At 47.4% G+C, this 16,377-nt stretch overlaps 1 protein-coding gene across 1 annotated transcript in view; it reads left to right on the top strand.

Annotated features, from left to right (window-relative positions):
• TMIE (transmembrane inner ear) overlaps nucleotides 1-16,377 on the top strand; it is a 68,306-nt gene that overhangs the window by 20,755 nt on the left and 31,174 nt on the right. The window contains exon 2 of the mRNA XM_026651992.1: nucleotides 4,218-4,335. Within this exon, the coding sequence (XP_026507777.1) occupies nucleotides 4,218-4,335 (118 nt within the window). The remainder of the gene's footprint in view (nucleotides 1-4,217; nucleotides 4,336-16,377) is intronic.

Raw genomic sequence — 16,377 nt, 5'->3', positions numbered from 1 at the left:
GGGGGGAAGGGGACACCCTGACATTAGCACCCCTCTCCCCCCCTGCACCCCTGCACAGCAAGCAGGAGGCTCCCGGGAGCAGCTCCAAGGCAGAGGGCAGGAGCAGCACAGGGCAGTGGGGGGAGAGACAGCTGAACTGCCGGCAATTGATCGCCTGCTGGGCGGCTGCTGCATAGGGAACTTGGGGGAGCAGGGAGCTGATGGGGGGGGGGCTGCCGGTCCATCCTGGTTCCAAGCCCCCGCCAGCCAGCTGCAATGGGCTGCTCTTCCTGCAAGCAGGTGGCTGCCAAACGACGTTAGAAGGGAGCATTGCACAACTTTAAATGAGCATATTCCCTAATGGATCAGCAACGTACCAGTGTTAACCGGGACGACTTTAAGTGAGGAGTTACTGTACTCTCTGAGCACCTCACAACCTTTACCCTATGTATCCTCCCAACATCCCAGTGAGGTAGGGCAGTACTGTCTCCCCCCCCCCCATTGAACAGAGGGGGAACGGAGGCACAAAGACCCTCCAAGGCATTTAGGGTCTCAACTTCCATTGATTTCAATAAAAATTAGGCACCTAAGTACTTTAAGGATCTGGGCCAGAGAGACTGAGTCACTGGCCCACAGTCAGAGAGAGTCTGAGGCAGACTAGGGAACTCAACCCTGGTCTCCCAGGTTGGTGCCCTAACCAGGGGACCGTCTTTCCTCTTGATTGCTTCCCGTGAGTCCCTGTAATTGCACCAAATGAAGGCTAGGAAAAGCACTCCGGGGAAGTATATGCACAACCCCACTAGGCAGCACCTCAGGGAAACCTCACCAAGAAGAGGGTGGTCCGTGCCCACCTGGCAATGACAGAGTGGCACCTGGGGAGGGGAGGATGGTCCCGTTAGAGCAGCAACAGCAGAGCAAGGGGCCGGGTGCATCGTACAGCGCAATTATGTTTTCTTCACAACAGCGCGGGCTAGAAAGATAATTTATTTAAAAACAAGGGCCGAGAAGCTGATGTCATCGTGTGAGTGCAGGAGACAGAGCCCTAGCTACAGAACGTTAGTGTCTGTGCCTTCATCCACGCTTCATTAGGGGTGGAGGGAATAGTTCAGTGGTTTGAGCATTGGCTCTATGAAACCCAGCGTTGTGAGTTCAATCCTTGAGGGGGCCATTTAGGGAACTGGGGTAAAAATCTATCTGGGGATTGGTCCTGCTTTGAGCAGGGGGTTGGACTAGATGACCTCCTGAGGTCCCTTCCACCCCTGATATTCTATGAGCTCTGTACATAGCTCCTATGGGTAGAAATCAGGGATGTTTTGTGGCCCATTTTCACTCCTGGGTGAATGTTTTTGGCCCCAACTTTTTTTGCTGGCAAAAAATGCAGCTTCGTCAACACCAGAAAGTGTCCCAGCTTCGTGTCAGTTTCGCCAGATTGTTTCGGTTGAGAAAAAACGCCAAGAATTCTGGAAAATGTGGAACGTTTCCTTTGGCCATTTTGGAAACGAAAGACTTGAATTTTTCATTCAACATAACTTTGGGGGAGTTCAAGCTGGCCTTTAATTTTATTAAGCAAAAACATTGCAAAACAAGCAAAACTGAAACGAAACGTGACGATGTTGTCAAAACAAAATGTTTCATTCGACCTGAAATGGAAATGTATTTGACTTTTCAATTCACCAAAAATTTCAATTTTGGTTCGACCAGAAACTCCGCCCCCCCCGGAATTGACAGCAGACCAAACAATCCATTATTTGCCCAACTCTATTTCTGAGACTTCATCGAGAACTCAGACTGCTTCTCTTAATGCTGGAGCGGTGGCATGTCGTAGCAGGGACCCCATTTTGAACCTTTTACCTTTGCACTGAGTGGAAGCTGTATGACCTCTGTGCGGGGTGGAGAAGTGGGGGCGACGCTCTAGGGCACTATCCTGGCAATGTACTTGACTTTCAGACGCTTACAAGCCAAACAAATAAATAACTAGCGAGCCCAAAACAGTGACAAGGGTTAGCTACAAAGTACATCTGCTGGAGTGTTACTATCACCAGATGCATGAAACTCATCCTTAGTACATCAAATATTGATTCTCTGATGGTTACTAGAACAGGGCCAGATCTTTAGCTGGTGTAAATCAGGATACCACCACTGTAGTCAGCTTACACCAGTTGATGATCTGGCTCAGAGCATTTACTCTTTGAACCCAGATATTTTAGCCCATATAATAATGCTTTCCATCCGTAGATCTCAAAGCAGCTTACAGGGATAGGAAAGTATCGTTATCCCTCCTCTTTAACAAGTGGGGGAAACTGAGGCACGGGGCGTTGCCGTGACTTGTCCAAGACGACACAGACAAAGCTGGATATAGAACCAAGATCTCCTGACTGTAAGTTTCAAGCGGTGCCCATTGGGGCACTCTGTCTGTCTACTTATCTGCCCCTCCCCCATCACCATAACATCGGATTAAACATTAATACAAATACCCTGTGAAGTAGTAGTATCCCCTCTTTAGAGATGGAGAAATAGAGATGAAGTGACTTTCCAATGGGCACCCAGCATCTGTGGCAAGGCAGGAAGCAAAGCCAGCGCTCACAAGTCCTGGATCAGTGCTTTAGCCACAAGACCCTCCTTTAACCTTAAACTCAGATCTCATGCCCTAGTCCAGGGGTGGCCAACCTGTGGCTCCGGAGCCACATGTGGCTCTTCAGAAGTTAATATGCAGCTTCTTGTATAGGCACCGACTCCGGGGCTGGAGCTCCAGGCGCCAACTTTTCAATGTGCCGGGGGGTGCTCACTGCTCAGCCCCTGGCTCTGCCACAGGCCCTGCCCCCACTCCACCCCTTCCCGCCCCCCTCCCATGAGCCTGCCGTGCCCTCACTCCTCCCCCTTCCCCTCTGAGCCTCCTGCATGCCGCAAAACAGCTGATTGGGAGGTGCGGGGAGGGAGGGGGAGGCGCTGATTGGCAGGGTTGCTGGTGGGTGGGAGGCGCTGGGAGCAGGGTGGGGGAGCGGATGGGGGGCTGCTGACGTATTACTGTGGCTCTTTGGCAATGTACATTGGCAAATTCTGGCTCCTTCTCAGGCTCAGGTTGACCACCCCTGGCCTAGTTGTAGGACAGGCCTGTCTCTCTAGCCAGACTTCACACCAAGACCAGCGATTATTAGAGCACATTAAGAAACGTAAAAGAAAATTAGTGGCCACACTTGATGCCATTGATTAAAATGTTCTACCTGATTTTTTGGTCTGCCTCGATTCTTATTTGGTGCACGGCCATCTAAATCCTATCTGAGTGATCTTGCAGTCCTTGTGCCGAATTTCCATGGGTGTTTGGGCAGGTGAGTGGGATGCCACGTGGCCATCCCCTCTAGATTCCAGACCAACACAATGGAACAACCAACGAGGAGACTTCCCTTCGCCGCCAGAGAACTCAGACCGTGTTTTACACTGAGCTCAGTTCCCTCTTTGACAGGACTTGGGGTATTCAGCGTGTGCTGAGCCGATCCCATGCAGAACAGTCTGGGATAGTTATGTTCCTTACAGTCATACTAGGGGGCGTGCAGAGGAATGGCCGCTTTTGGAGGAGCACTTTTTGTGCCCACCATGGCTGGAGGAGCTGCCTATTCTCTTCCCCCTGCGGCCGGAGAAGCTGCCTCTCCCTGCTGCATCCCCAAGGTCACAGTTGGTGGAGCTGTCTCTCCTTCTCTCCCCCTGAAGCCCCAGGGCTGGAGGAGCTGCCATCTCTTGCCCCCGGCCCAGGAGCTCACTCTCCCCCCCACGGCCCTGGAGAAGTCTGTGTCCCCACTGATTGGGGGTGCCTGTGCCCTTGTTTGCTCTCCTCCTTGTGCATGCCCTTATCACAGTCATGCCTGCAAGCCTCAGTGCTTTGACATAAGGCGTTCTCATTTTCTTTTTAAAGTAAAGCTGAGTTTCTTGCATCATCCCATGACTCCGGGAGCTGGGACTTTCAGAAAACCCCCACCACAAAATATCGTGAGACTTGCTGTAAAATCGTGAGAGTTGGCAACACTGCCGGCACGCTCAATGAAGCCCACAGTGCCGTGCCTTGCAAGCTAGCCTCAGTGCGTTGATTTAAGGAGTTCTCGATCATTGGGCGACGCAGCTCCATGGGTGAGGCCCATTGGTTTCAGTGCTGTGGATGGGTGACCTGTCTTCCTCAGTCACTGAAAGGTTTCTGCTGTGTTATGGTGACATTTGCAATTCATTAACCACTCTTCTCCCTCCTCCAGGCCACCACTGAACCCCCCAAAAAGAAACCGGACCCCGTCACTTCTGAGACCGTGGTTTTCTGGGGGCTACGCCTCTGGCAGGTGATTGGAATCTTTGCCATCTTTGTCCTGGCAGTCAGTAAGTCACAATTCTCTGCCCTCCACCCCCGCCCTTAGGACCCCATCCTGCTCCCTTCAGAGCCAAGGGCAACACTGCCATGGGTGTCAATAAGTATAGGATCGGGCCCTTCTTCCTGATACTTTACTGTGTCCGCCTGCAACACGAGCGTGGGCTGGTTTTTCACAGACACCCATTTCACAGGGAATTAGGTGCCCCTGGATGTGCCCATGTTATGCCAGCGGTCAGCCTAGCTGATCATAATTAAGGCTAAGATTTAGTCATGGGTATTTTTAGTAAAAGTCATGGACAGGTCATGGGCAATAAACAAAAATTCATGGCCCCGTGCCCTGCCCATGACTTGTACTATCTACCCCTGACTAAATCTCTGGTGTTCTGGGGGGCACTGGGGGTGCAGCTGCTGCTCTGAAGGGGGGGCTCTTGGGCACCCGCTGGTGCTGGGGGCGGCAGCTTTTTATTGAATGCAGTTATTTTTTTGTACATAATTCTACATTTTTAAGTTCAACTTTCATGAGAAAGAGATTGCACTGCAGTACTTGTCTTAGGTGAATTGAAATATACTATTTCCTTTGTTTTTTACAGTGCAAATATTTGTAATCAAAAATAAATATAAAGTGAGCACTGTACACTTTGTATTCTGTGTTGTAATTGAAATCAATATCTTTGAAAATGTAGAAAACATCCAAAAATATGTAAGTCCATGGTATTCTATTATTGTTTAACAGTGTGATTAATTGCACGATTCATTTTTTCAATCGCTTGACAGCTCTAATATAAAGGTTAGCCAAAGCTTTTATGAGGTCATCTTTTTACCATTTTTAAAGAACAAAAAAGTAATTTAACTCCTGATACAAAACTAGATTTACATAAATGCTGTAAATAAAGAAATCTACAGGCATGTTCCCTTTGATTAATGTTTTAAAAGTTTATTTGTTGAAAAATTCCTTGGTTGAACAACGTTTAGATTGAAAAAACATTAGAAAAGAAAAAAAAGTGTCTGTGGTGGGGAAAAAATAGCCCCCTTATCTCTGGTATAAAGTGTTAACTCTTTTTCATAGGCTAGTCTGTGTGTGTTTTGTATGTGTCTAAAGCCTTCTTTACAATAGTTTGGGCGGGGGGGGAGATGTTTTGATAGAAGCCTTCAACTACCTGAAGCGGGTGTCCAAAGAGGATGGAGCTAGGCAGTTCTCAGTGGTGGCAGGTGACAGAACAAGAAGCAATGGTCTCAAGTTGCAGTGGGGGAGGTCTAGATTGGATATTAGGAAACACTATTTCACGAGGAGGGTGGTGAAGCACTGGAATGGGTTCCCTAGGGAGGTGGTGGAATCTCCATCCTTAGAGGTTTTTAAGGCCCAGCTTGACAAAGCCCTGGCTGGGATGATTTAGTTGGTGTTGGTCCTGCTTTGAGCAGGGGGCTGGACTAGATGACCTCCTGACGTGTCTTCCACCCCTGATATTGTATGATTCTATGTGGCCAGACCCCCTCCCTGAGGTTAGCTGAGCCAGAGAGCCAGGCAGAGAGTGGCAGAGGCAGGAGGAACAGCTGGAAGCTGCAGGAAGGGGTCGCTGCTTTCCAGGAGGGGGGACTGCCTGTGGGGGTCGTGACTCCAGCTGTTCTGGGGTTGTGGGCCCCCCCTTTCCCCCCGATCAGCAGACACAGGTCATCTGTGCCTAGAAGATCGTAAGGTGATAACAACGAGGAGTCCTTGTGGCACGTTAGAGACTAACAAATTTATTTGGGCATGAGCTTTCGTGGGCTACAGCCCACTTCATCAGATGCATGGAGTGGAAAATACAGTAGCAGGTATATATACACAGTACATGAAAAGATGGGAGTTGCCTTACCAAGTGGGGGGTCAGTGCTAACGAGACAATTCAATTAACAGTAGGATACCAAGGGAGGAAAAATCACTTTTGTAGTGGTAATGAGAGTGGCCCATTTCAAACAGTTGACAAGAAGGTGTGAGTAACAGTAGGGGGAAATGAGTATGGGGAAATTAGTTTGTGTAATGACCCATCCACTCCCAGTCTTTATTCAGGCCTAATTTGATGGTGTCCAGTTTGCAAATTAATTCCAGTTCTGCAGTTTCTCGTTGGAGTCTGTTCTTGAAGTTTTTTGTTGTTGAAGAATTGCCACTTTTAAGTCTGTTATTGAGTGACCAGGGAGACTGAGGCGCTCTCCTACTGGTTTTTGAATGTTATAATTCCTGATGTCAGATTTGTGTCCATTTATTCTTTTGCGTAGAGACTGTCCGGTGTGTCCAATGTACATGGCAGAGGGGCATTGCTGGCACATGATGGCATATATCACATTGGTAGATGTGCAGGTGAACGAACCCCTGAAGGTGTGGCTGATGTGGTTAGGTCCTATGATGGTGTCCCTGTCACCTCATACGGTGATAAGTAACGGTCAGCCTGGATTTGTCAAGAACAAATCATGTCAAACCAACCTACAAAAACAACAAGGAGTCTGGTGGCACCTTAAAGACTAACAGATACAGACTAACACGGCTACCCCCTGATACTTCAAACCAACCTATTTTCTTTGACAGGGTAACAAACCTTGTGGATAGGGAGGAAGCAGGGGGTTTCGGACCCTGATCCCAGCTGCCACTGCCCCGGAAGCGCTCTTGGTGAGGACGCTCACCACCGACAGAAAAGTGTGGACATGCCCCACTGCACTAAATGCTGCGGTGGCTGTAAGTCAACCAAATGTAGATCGATTTGGGTTTGTAGTGTAGACGTACCCTGTGAGGGTCTGCGTGCTGCAGCTCTGCTGTCTGGAGCTCCAGACACACACACCCTGTTGCTCTCCCTGCTCCCCCTCCCCCAAAACAGCGCTTCCTCTTCCCGGAACAATCAGCCCTTCCTGCCCTCAGCACAAAGATTGAAAGGGGCCATGCTCGCTAAACTCCAACGGGGTTACACATGGTTACCAGTAGACGAACGCATCAGTGTCTAGTGGCAAGGAATGACTCCGTCAGCAGCCGCCACTGTACAGGGAGCTGCCCCCCATCCGCCCAATCCCCCTCCCGAGTCCCATTCCCCCTGCACCCAGAACCCCCAAACGAGCCCTTGTGCATCCAGATCTCCCCTGCTCCTAGGCTCCCCACCAAGCTGTCTGCACCCAGATTGCCCCTCACAGAACCCTCTCACCCCACACCTGGATCCCCCCATACTAAGCCCCTCCACACTTGGATCCTGCTGCTCTGAGCCTGCCTGCCCCACACCTGGACTGGGGCACAGGGCTGGGCGTGTGTGCGAGACTCTCGCTTGCTATTGGGGTGCGCTCGACGGGGAGTAGCAGGGCCCCAGGGTGTTTCTGGGGCAGGCCTAGCCCTTGCGCTGTGGCAGGGTTGGGTGCAGAGTCCGTGTCCCTTGGGGTGGGGGCCCGCCTCTGTGCAGCCAGTGACCCGCTGTGCTGGACCCTCCCCTCCCATTGCCTTTCTAATGTATTGTCGGCAACGATTTCCATTCTAGTCCAGTGACTGCACGGGGACCTGCCGAGGGCTACTCCGCCATGCCATCCACTACGGCCCCAATCTGGCAAAGCATTGGTTTCAATGGGGATACTCAGGGGCTGAACTTTATGCAACTATTCAATTTATTCATAAATGATCTGGAGAAAGGGGTAAACAGTGAGGTGGCAAAGTTTGCAGACGATACTAAACTGCTCAAGATAGTTAAGACCAAAGCAGACTGTGAAGAACTTCAAAAAGATCTCACAAAACTAAGTGATTGGGCAACAAAATGGCAAATGAAATTTAATGTGGATAAATGTAAAGTAATGCACACTGGAAAAAATAACCCCAACTATACATACAATCTGATGGGGGCTAATTTAGCTACAGCAAATCAGGAAAAAGATCTTGGAGTCATCATGGATAGTTCTCTGAAGATGTCCACGCAGTGTGCAGAGGCGGTCAAAAAAGCAAACAGGATGTTAGGAATCATTAAAAAGGGGATAGAGAATAAGACGGAGAATACATTATTGCCCTTATATAAATCGATGGTACGCCCACATCTTGAATACTGCGTACAGCTGTGGTCTCCCCATCTCCAAAAGGATATACTGGCACTAGAAAAGGTTCAGAGAAGGGCAACTAAAATGATTAGGGGTTTGGAACAGGTCCCATATGAGGAGAGATTAAAGAGGCTAGGACTTTTCAGCTTGGAAAAGAGGAGACTAAGGGGGGATATGATAGAGGTATATAAAATCATGAGTGATGTGGAGAAAGTAGATAAGGAAAAGTTATTTACTTATTCCCATAATACAAGAACTAGGGGTCACCAAATGAAATTAATGGGCAGCAGGTTTAAAACAAACAAAAGGAAGTTCTTCTTCACACAGCGCAGTCAACTTGTGGAACTCCTTGCCTGAGGAGGTTGTGAAGGCTAGGACTATAACAGCATTTAAAAGAGAACTGGATAAATACATGGTGGTTAAGTCCATTAATGGCTATTAGCCAGGATGGGTAAGGAATGGTGTCCCTAGCCTCTGTTTGTCAGAGGGTGGAGATGGATGGCAGGAGAGAGATCACTTGATCATTACCTGTTAGGTTCACTCCCTCTGGGACACCTGGCATTGGTCACTGTTGGTAGACAGGATACTGGGCTGGATGGACCTTTGGTCTGACCCAGTGTGGCCGTTCTTATGTTCTTAAGTGCTGGGCCAGATCATGACCCATCTTCACTGCTAAGGATGTGCTGCCCTTTGGGTATATCCACGCAGCAAAGAAAAACCCGCGGCTGGCCCGTGCGAGCCAACTCAGGCTCACGAGGCCTGTGCTGCGGGGCTGTGTGGGCTTCCGGACTGGGGCTGGCACCAGGACTCTAGGATCCTTCAGGATGGGAGGGTCCCAGAGCTCCGGCTCTAGTCCAAGCCCCGGAAGTCTGCACAGCAATGAAATAACCCTGCAGCATGAGCCTCACGAGCCCACGTCGGCTGCTGCCAGCCGCAGGTTTTTCTTTGCTGTGTAGTGTAGACGTACCCTTAAAGTCTTCCGTGCTTGACATACAATAATAATATAGACAGATATACCTCTCTCATAGAGCTGAGAGGGACCCTGAAAGCTCATCGAGTCCAGCCCCCTGCCTTCACTAGCAGGACCAAATACTGATTTTTGCCCCAAATCCCTAAGTGGCCCCCTCAAGGATTGAACTCACAACCCTGGGTTTAGCAGGCCAATGCTCAAACCACTGAGTTATAGTATGGAAATATTAGTATTACCACGCTGCTCCGTGGAGCCATAGAGATGTGCTAATACGCCTCGTAAGGAATCTACTACAACAGTTTTCCATTAGGCAAAACTTGAAAGACAATCAATTTACAAACACCTAGAAGCAGAGGTGACACGAGGGGGGGGCATGCGGGGTTACATGTCCCCCAAGGTTGATCATCACACGGTGTGGTCGTCCCCCTCCCTGTGGGGGAGCTGAGAGGAGCTGGGCTGGGCAGGGAGAGGCAGAGGCAGGAGGAACAGTTGGGAGCTGCATGGAGTGGTCACTTCTTCCAAGGGGTGTGTGTGTGTGTGTGCTGCTTTCCGGGGGAGGGGGTGGGGGGAGCGGCTGCCTGTGTGAGGGTAGTGACTCACACTGTTCTGGGGTTGTGCTCCCTCCTTATGACCGTGCACTGATCATCTCTGCCTAGAAGATAATAAGGTGATAAGCAACAGCATGAATTTGTCAAGAACAAATCATGTCAAACCAACCTAACAGCTTTCTTTGACATAGGGCGACCAGACAGCAAGTGTGAAAAATCGGGACGGGGGTGGGCGGTAATAGGAGCCCATATAAAAAAAAAGCCCCAAATATCAGGACTGTCCCTATTAAATCGGGACATCTGGTCACCCTACTTTGACAGGGTAACAAGCCTTGTGGCTGGGGGGGAGCTGATATCGGTGGTATATCTTGGCTTTCATAAGGCTTTTCATAATGTCTTGCATGACCTTCTGATAAAATAACTAGGGAAATACAACCCAAATGAAGCTACTATAAGGTGGTGCGTAACTGGTTGGAAAACCATTCCCAGACAGTACTTATCAGTGGTTCACAGTCAAGATGGAACGATGTATCAAGTGGGGTCCTGCAGGGATCAGTTCTGGGTCCAGTTCTTTTCAATATCTTCATCAATGATTTAGATCATGGCATAGAGAGGACACTTATAAAGTTTGTGGACGATACCAAGCTGGGAGGGGTTGCAACTGCTTTAGCAGACAGGATTAAAATTCAAAATGATCTGGACAAACTGGAGAAATGGCCAGAAGTAAATAGGATGAAATTCTATGCAAAGTACTCCACTTAGGAAGGAACAATCAGTTGCACACATACAAATGGGAAGGAGTTTGGCAGAAAGGGAACTGGGGTCACAGTGGATCACAAGCTAAATATAAATCAATAGTGTAACACTGTCTGTTGCAAAAAAAGCAAACATCATTCTGGGATTTACAGTAACTCCTCACTTAAAGTCGTCCTGCTTAACGTTGTTTCGTTGTTACGTTGCTGATCAATTAGGGAACATACTCATTTAAAGTTGTGCAATGCTCCACTCTTACGTTGTTTGGTTGCCTGCTTTCTCCACAGCCCCTCCTCCCCACAGTGCCTCCCGGCCGCCAGCAGACCCCGCGGATCAGCGCCTTCCCCCGCCTCCCCCCGCCTCCTGCCTGCGGCAATCAGCTGGCTTGCGGTGTTTTGGAGGCAGGAGGGAGGGGGGAGGAGTGAGGACTCAGCGCGCCTCCCCCCTCCCTCCCCTGCCTCCCGAACGAGGCAATCAGATGGCTTGTGGCATTTAGAAGGGAGGGGAGGGAGGGGGGAGGAGCCAGGACGCAGCGTGCGAAGTAAAGGGGGAGGAGGTGGGGGGAGAGGAGAGCGGGTCAAGGGTGGGGGCTTGGGGGAAGGGGTGGAGTGGGCGGGCTGAGGGTTGAGTCCCCCGCCCCTGGTGCTTGCAGAGTAGGGGAAGCTGCCCTGGAACCTAACCCCCCCTATTTACATTAATTCTTATGGGGAAATTGGATTCACTTAACATCGTTTCACTTAAAGTCGCATTTTTCAGGAACATAATTACAACGTTAAGTGAGGAGTTACTGTATTAGTAGGAGTGTTGTAAGCAAGACACAAGAAGTAATTCTTCCATTCTACTCCACACTGATTAGGCCTCAAGTCAAGTATTGTGTCCAGTTCTGGGCACCACATTTCAGGAAAGATGTGGACAAATTGGAGGAAGTTCAGAGAAGAGCAACAAAAATGATTAAAGGTCTAGAAAACATGACCTATGAGGGAAGATTGAAAAAATTGGGTTTGTTTAGTCTGGAGAAGAGAAGACTGAGGGGAGGGACATGATAACATTCTTCAAGCAAGTACAGAAAAGGTTGTTACAATGAGGAGGGAGAAAAATTATTTTCCTTAACCTCTGAGGATAGGACAAGAAGCAATGGGCTTAAATTGCATCAAGGGCGATTTAGGTTGGACATTAGGAAAATCTTTCTAACTGTCAGGGTGATTAAGCACTGGAATAAATTACCTAGGGAGGATGTTCAATCTCCATCACTGGGGATTTTTAAGAGCAGGTTGGACAAACACCTGTCAGGGTTGGTCTAGATAATACTTAGTCCTGCCTTGAATGCAGGAGACTGGACTAGATGACCTCTCGAGGTCCTTTCCAGATTTCCAGCCCCATGATTCTATCTTTATAGAGGCTACAGGCATGATTCTGATCTGAACACAGGAGTAGCCTCACTGACTTCAATGGAGTCACTCTGGATTTACTTAAGAGCAGAGTTTGGCCCTGCTTGATTCTGTCTTTCCTGTGTTTTAGAACTAGGGTGACCATATGTCCCAATTTTATAGGGACAGTCCCAATTTTGGGGTCTTTTTCTTATATAGGCTCCTATTACCCCCCACCCTCTGTCCCGATTTTTCATACTTACTGTATGGTCACCCTATTTAGAACGGTCACTTTTCCACTATCACAAACTTAACAGTGATGAATGCTATCGAGTGGTTATCATTAATCTACCGTCAAGTAATGGAACGTCTCACAAGAATTAGCGCACAAAGAGAACTAAGATATTGAACAAGTTGGCCATGTAAGATTCACACAGGTGCTCTCAATTCAAACACACACACACACACACACACACACACACTTATATTCTAACTGAAGCGGACTCTCGTGTCAGTCTAATACAGGACATATATTTACAGGTAAAGGAAGTTATTTAACAGGAATTCACTGGTTTTCAACTAGATAACACCTTGCTCCCATCAGTGGCAAATTGATACGTAATTGGTTTAAGCCAAAGAGGCGTAGGTGGGAATCCAGTTTAGGGGTCCACTTCTCTGATTCTGCAGAAAACCATCTCTTTTGTCTGGGAAAGCTTTTTCTTTCAGAAATAAACAGGATGGTTTGAAAGCATTTATAGTTTTTCCCCCTTAACCTAGGTAATTTAATTGATCTTATGACAGTGAGAGACAATACCAGAAAAGCAGCTATTAGGAAAAAACTTTCTAACTAAGGATAGTTAAGAATAGGCCTCCAAGAAAGGCTGTAGAATCCTGGTCATTGGAGGTTTTTAAGAACAGGATAGAAAAACAGGTCTAGAGATAACCTGGTCCTGCCTCAGCACAGGAGGCTGGACTAAATGATCTCTGGAGGTCCCTTCCATCCCCACATTTCTGGGTTTCGATGACTCTCCTCAGCTAGCACAGTTTAAGATCAGAACCAGAGAGATTTCAGATCTTAGTAAAACTAGTTTGTCTAAGTTAGCGACATAATATTTGCAAATGATTAGCTATGTAATTATGTAATCTAAACACTAAAAGAAAATAGGTTGTAATTAGCAAAAAAAGCTCTGTAAAATTAGCAGTGTCTCATAACCAGAGAGAGACTGTTTAAAACTTAGTAAAATTAGCTTAAAACTTGGATTTTGTCATCAGCTCATCCCAACTTCATGTCTCTTTGTCCAGGGAAGTTTCCCTCTTCTTTGGGTTCTGGGTTCAGAACAGGCTGGTGGTTCCCCGGGTTAGGAGAAGGAGAAGAAGTCACAGCTTTGAGTGGGTCTGTGCAGCTATTTCTTTATTGAGCTGCGAGACCTGCCCTTTGGGGTCTTGGTTTTGCTCCAGAGCACACTGCGGGGCTCGCTGTTTTCAGCCAGGAAGACAATTCAGGGGGTGTTTCCCATTCTTTAGCTGGAATTGAGGGTCACGGGCAGCTTGGGGGTTTTGTTTAGCTTGAAACTTCTTGGATCCTAGTCTGTTTCCAGACGCACCAACTCACTGGCCAGAGGAGGATTGTAGCAAAAGTCTCTAATCTTACTCAGAGGAGGAGCATCTTTCATAGGGTGGGTTTCTTCAGGGTTTTGGAGGGGTGTCTGGGTAGAGCCTGGCCCAGCTCCTATTGGTTTGACAGTCATACCTGTTTAGCAGGTGATAGCTTTTAGCATACTGGTTTCTGACATGTGTTCCTCACAGTAACCAGGAGGTGGCAGCCTTGTATTACAAATGTGTTTCAGTTCTTATTTCAGTGGATGACAGCAAGGTGACAGTCCAACAATCCAGCTTGGTTAAATTCCAGGGATTAATGAAAAAGAACATTTCACTTCTTTCTCTCTCAGGCATACCCTATCTATCAATTTATATGGACATCAAGGCTATCCAGAGACAGGATAATTCATGATAAAATGTTTTGGAAGGGCTCCTCAACCTCTTGCTTCAGGGTTTAAGACAAGCTCTAACTAATGGACAGCAGGATGAGAGCTCATGTGAGATGCAGTGTTGGTGTAGCCATGTTGGTCTCAGGATATTAGAGACACAAGTGGGTGAGGTCATATCTTTTATTGGACCAACTTCTGTTGGGGAGAGAGACCAGCTTTCAAAGAAGAGCTCTGTATAAACTCGAAAGCTTGTCTCTCTCCCCAACAGAAGTTGGTCCAATAAAAGATATGACCTCACTCACCTTATCTGGCTAATGTGAGAGGCAGATTATTCCATATCTGCCTAGAACATAAGAACGGCCATCCTGGGTCAGATCAAAGGTCCATCTAGCCCAGTATCCTGTCTTCCGACAGTGGCCAGTGCCAGGTGCCCCAGAGGGAGTGAACAGAGCAGGTAACCATCAAGTGATCCATCCCTTGTCGCTCATTCCCAGCTTCTGGCAAACAGAGGCTAGGGACTCTAGTTCTTTTTTGAACCCTGTTATAACCTACTGAGGGGATCTTACATCTAGTACTGGCCGCTGTCAGAGACAAGGTATTGGAATAGATGGATCTCAGCTCTGATCCACTGAGGCAACTCCTGCGTTCCAATTTTCCTTTTTATGCTATTTCATCTCTTTTATTTAATACCATTCATAATCCTAAGAGATAACCAGTCTTCACTGAGTGTAACGATCCTTTACAGGAGACCTGTCACAGGTCCTCCTGGCCCTGTAAAGAGCAATACACATTGTACAGCTTTCACTACCAGAGGCATCACTCGCAGTAATGAACAACCAGCTAATCCTGTGTCAACGTGATTCTGATTTGTTTCTATAGTAAGTCAGTACAAATCAGGAAAAATAAAGGAAGCAGTAAGTTTCCACTCACTCAAAAGCATTTGTTTCTGTGTCTTGTAGGACACATTCTTCATTGCTTTAAACTGAGCTATGACCAGCTGTAAATGTGCCCCAGTGGGTCACAACTGAGGATGCCAAATTCAGGACAAACTGCTGAGAAATAGGACAGATACAACCCAAAATGGGTGGTTATTCTTCCATAGGATATACCAAACCCGCCACAAAAGTAAACTCCTGTTTCACCACACTGGCTAACAAGAAGTCATAAAAGCAGTTTCCTTGGGCATTCCAGTTCTTCTATCACCACCAAAAACCACTGGATTCACAGATGAGTGGTCTTTAAAACCAATTTCATCAAATGAAAGGTTCTTCTGATCCCAAAGGACCAGCCACACACCCAGGTCAATATGTAACTTAGATCTTACCCAAAAATCACGCTGATGCCAATCCTTTAGTATCTAAAATCTAAAAGTTTATTCATAAAAAAGAAAGAAAGAAAGAAAGGAGAGAGTTAAAATTGGTTAAAGGAATCAAATACATACAGTAATTGCAAAGTTCTTGGTTCAGGCTTGTAGCAGTGATGGAATAAACTGCTGGCTTAAGTCAAGTCTCTGGCTGCTTCCAAATCATTGGAAGGTCCTCAGTCCCTTGGTTAGAACGCTCCCATTAGTATAGTCCATATTCCAGAGGTTTGGGCAGGAAAGAGGCTGGAGCAGGATAGAGGCAAAATGGAGGGGTTTCCAGGGCCTTTTATATCCTCTGCCATGTGGAGAGAAACCCATTGTTCTTACTGTGGAAAATTACAGCAACAAGATGGAGTTTGGAGTCACATGGGCAAGTCATATGTCCATGCATTTCGCCTAGTCATTGCAGGAAGCTGTTACCTCTCCTCCAGGCAGCACGTTTACTCCATGACAGTCCACTCAGTGTAGATGGGCGTCTCCCATGGTTCATTGTGAGTTAAATGTCCTTTTTATGGGCCACTCAATTTGAATAGTCCCTCCAAGATGGGTGCTGGCTAACTATTTCCTGGGCATTACCCCAGGAGCAAACATTTGAAATCCAGGTATAGAGCCAATACTCATAATTTCAAATACAAAAACGATACATGCATATAGATAGCATAATCATAACAAGCAAATCATAACCTTTTCATAGACATCTTACATGCCACATTTTGTACAAGATTTGTTGCAAATATATAACAGTGGTTGCAACAACGATCTACACGGTGATATTTTACTCAGTTAACGTCACATCAGCTAACATCCAGAGCAGAGCTCTGGAGAAGATTTGAAAAGAAAGGCTGAACTAAAAAATGTGTAATACACCTCTACCCCAATATAACGCAACCCGATATAACACGAATTCTGATATAACACGGTAAAGCAGCGCTCCAGGGGGACGGGGCTGCGCACTCCGGCGGATCAAAGCAAGTTCGATATAACACAGTTTCACCTATAACGTGATAAGATTTTTTGGCTCCTGAGGAC

This window comes from Terrapene carolina, unplaced genomic scaffold (assembly GCF_002925995.2).
Source record: "Terrapene carolina triunguis isolate 2854851 unplaced genomic scaffold, T_m_triunguis-2.0 Scaffold111, whole genome shotgun sequence".
Classification (NCBI taxonomy): domain Eukaryota; kingdom Metazoa; phylum Chordata; order Testudines; family Emydidae; genus Terrapene; species Terrapene triunguis.
The sequence above is the reverse complement of the archived record's forward strand: the minus strand, read 5'-3'. Positions and strand labels throughout refer to the sequence as shown.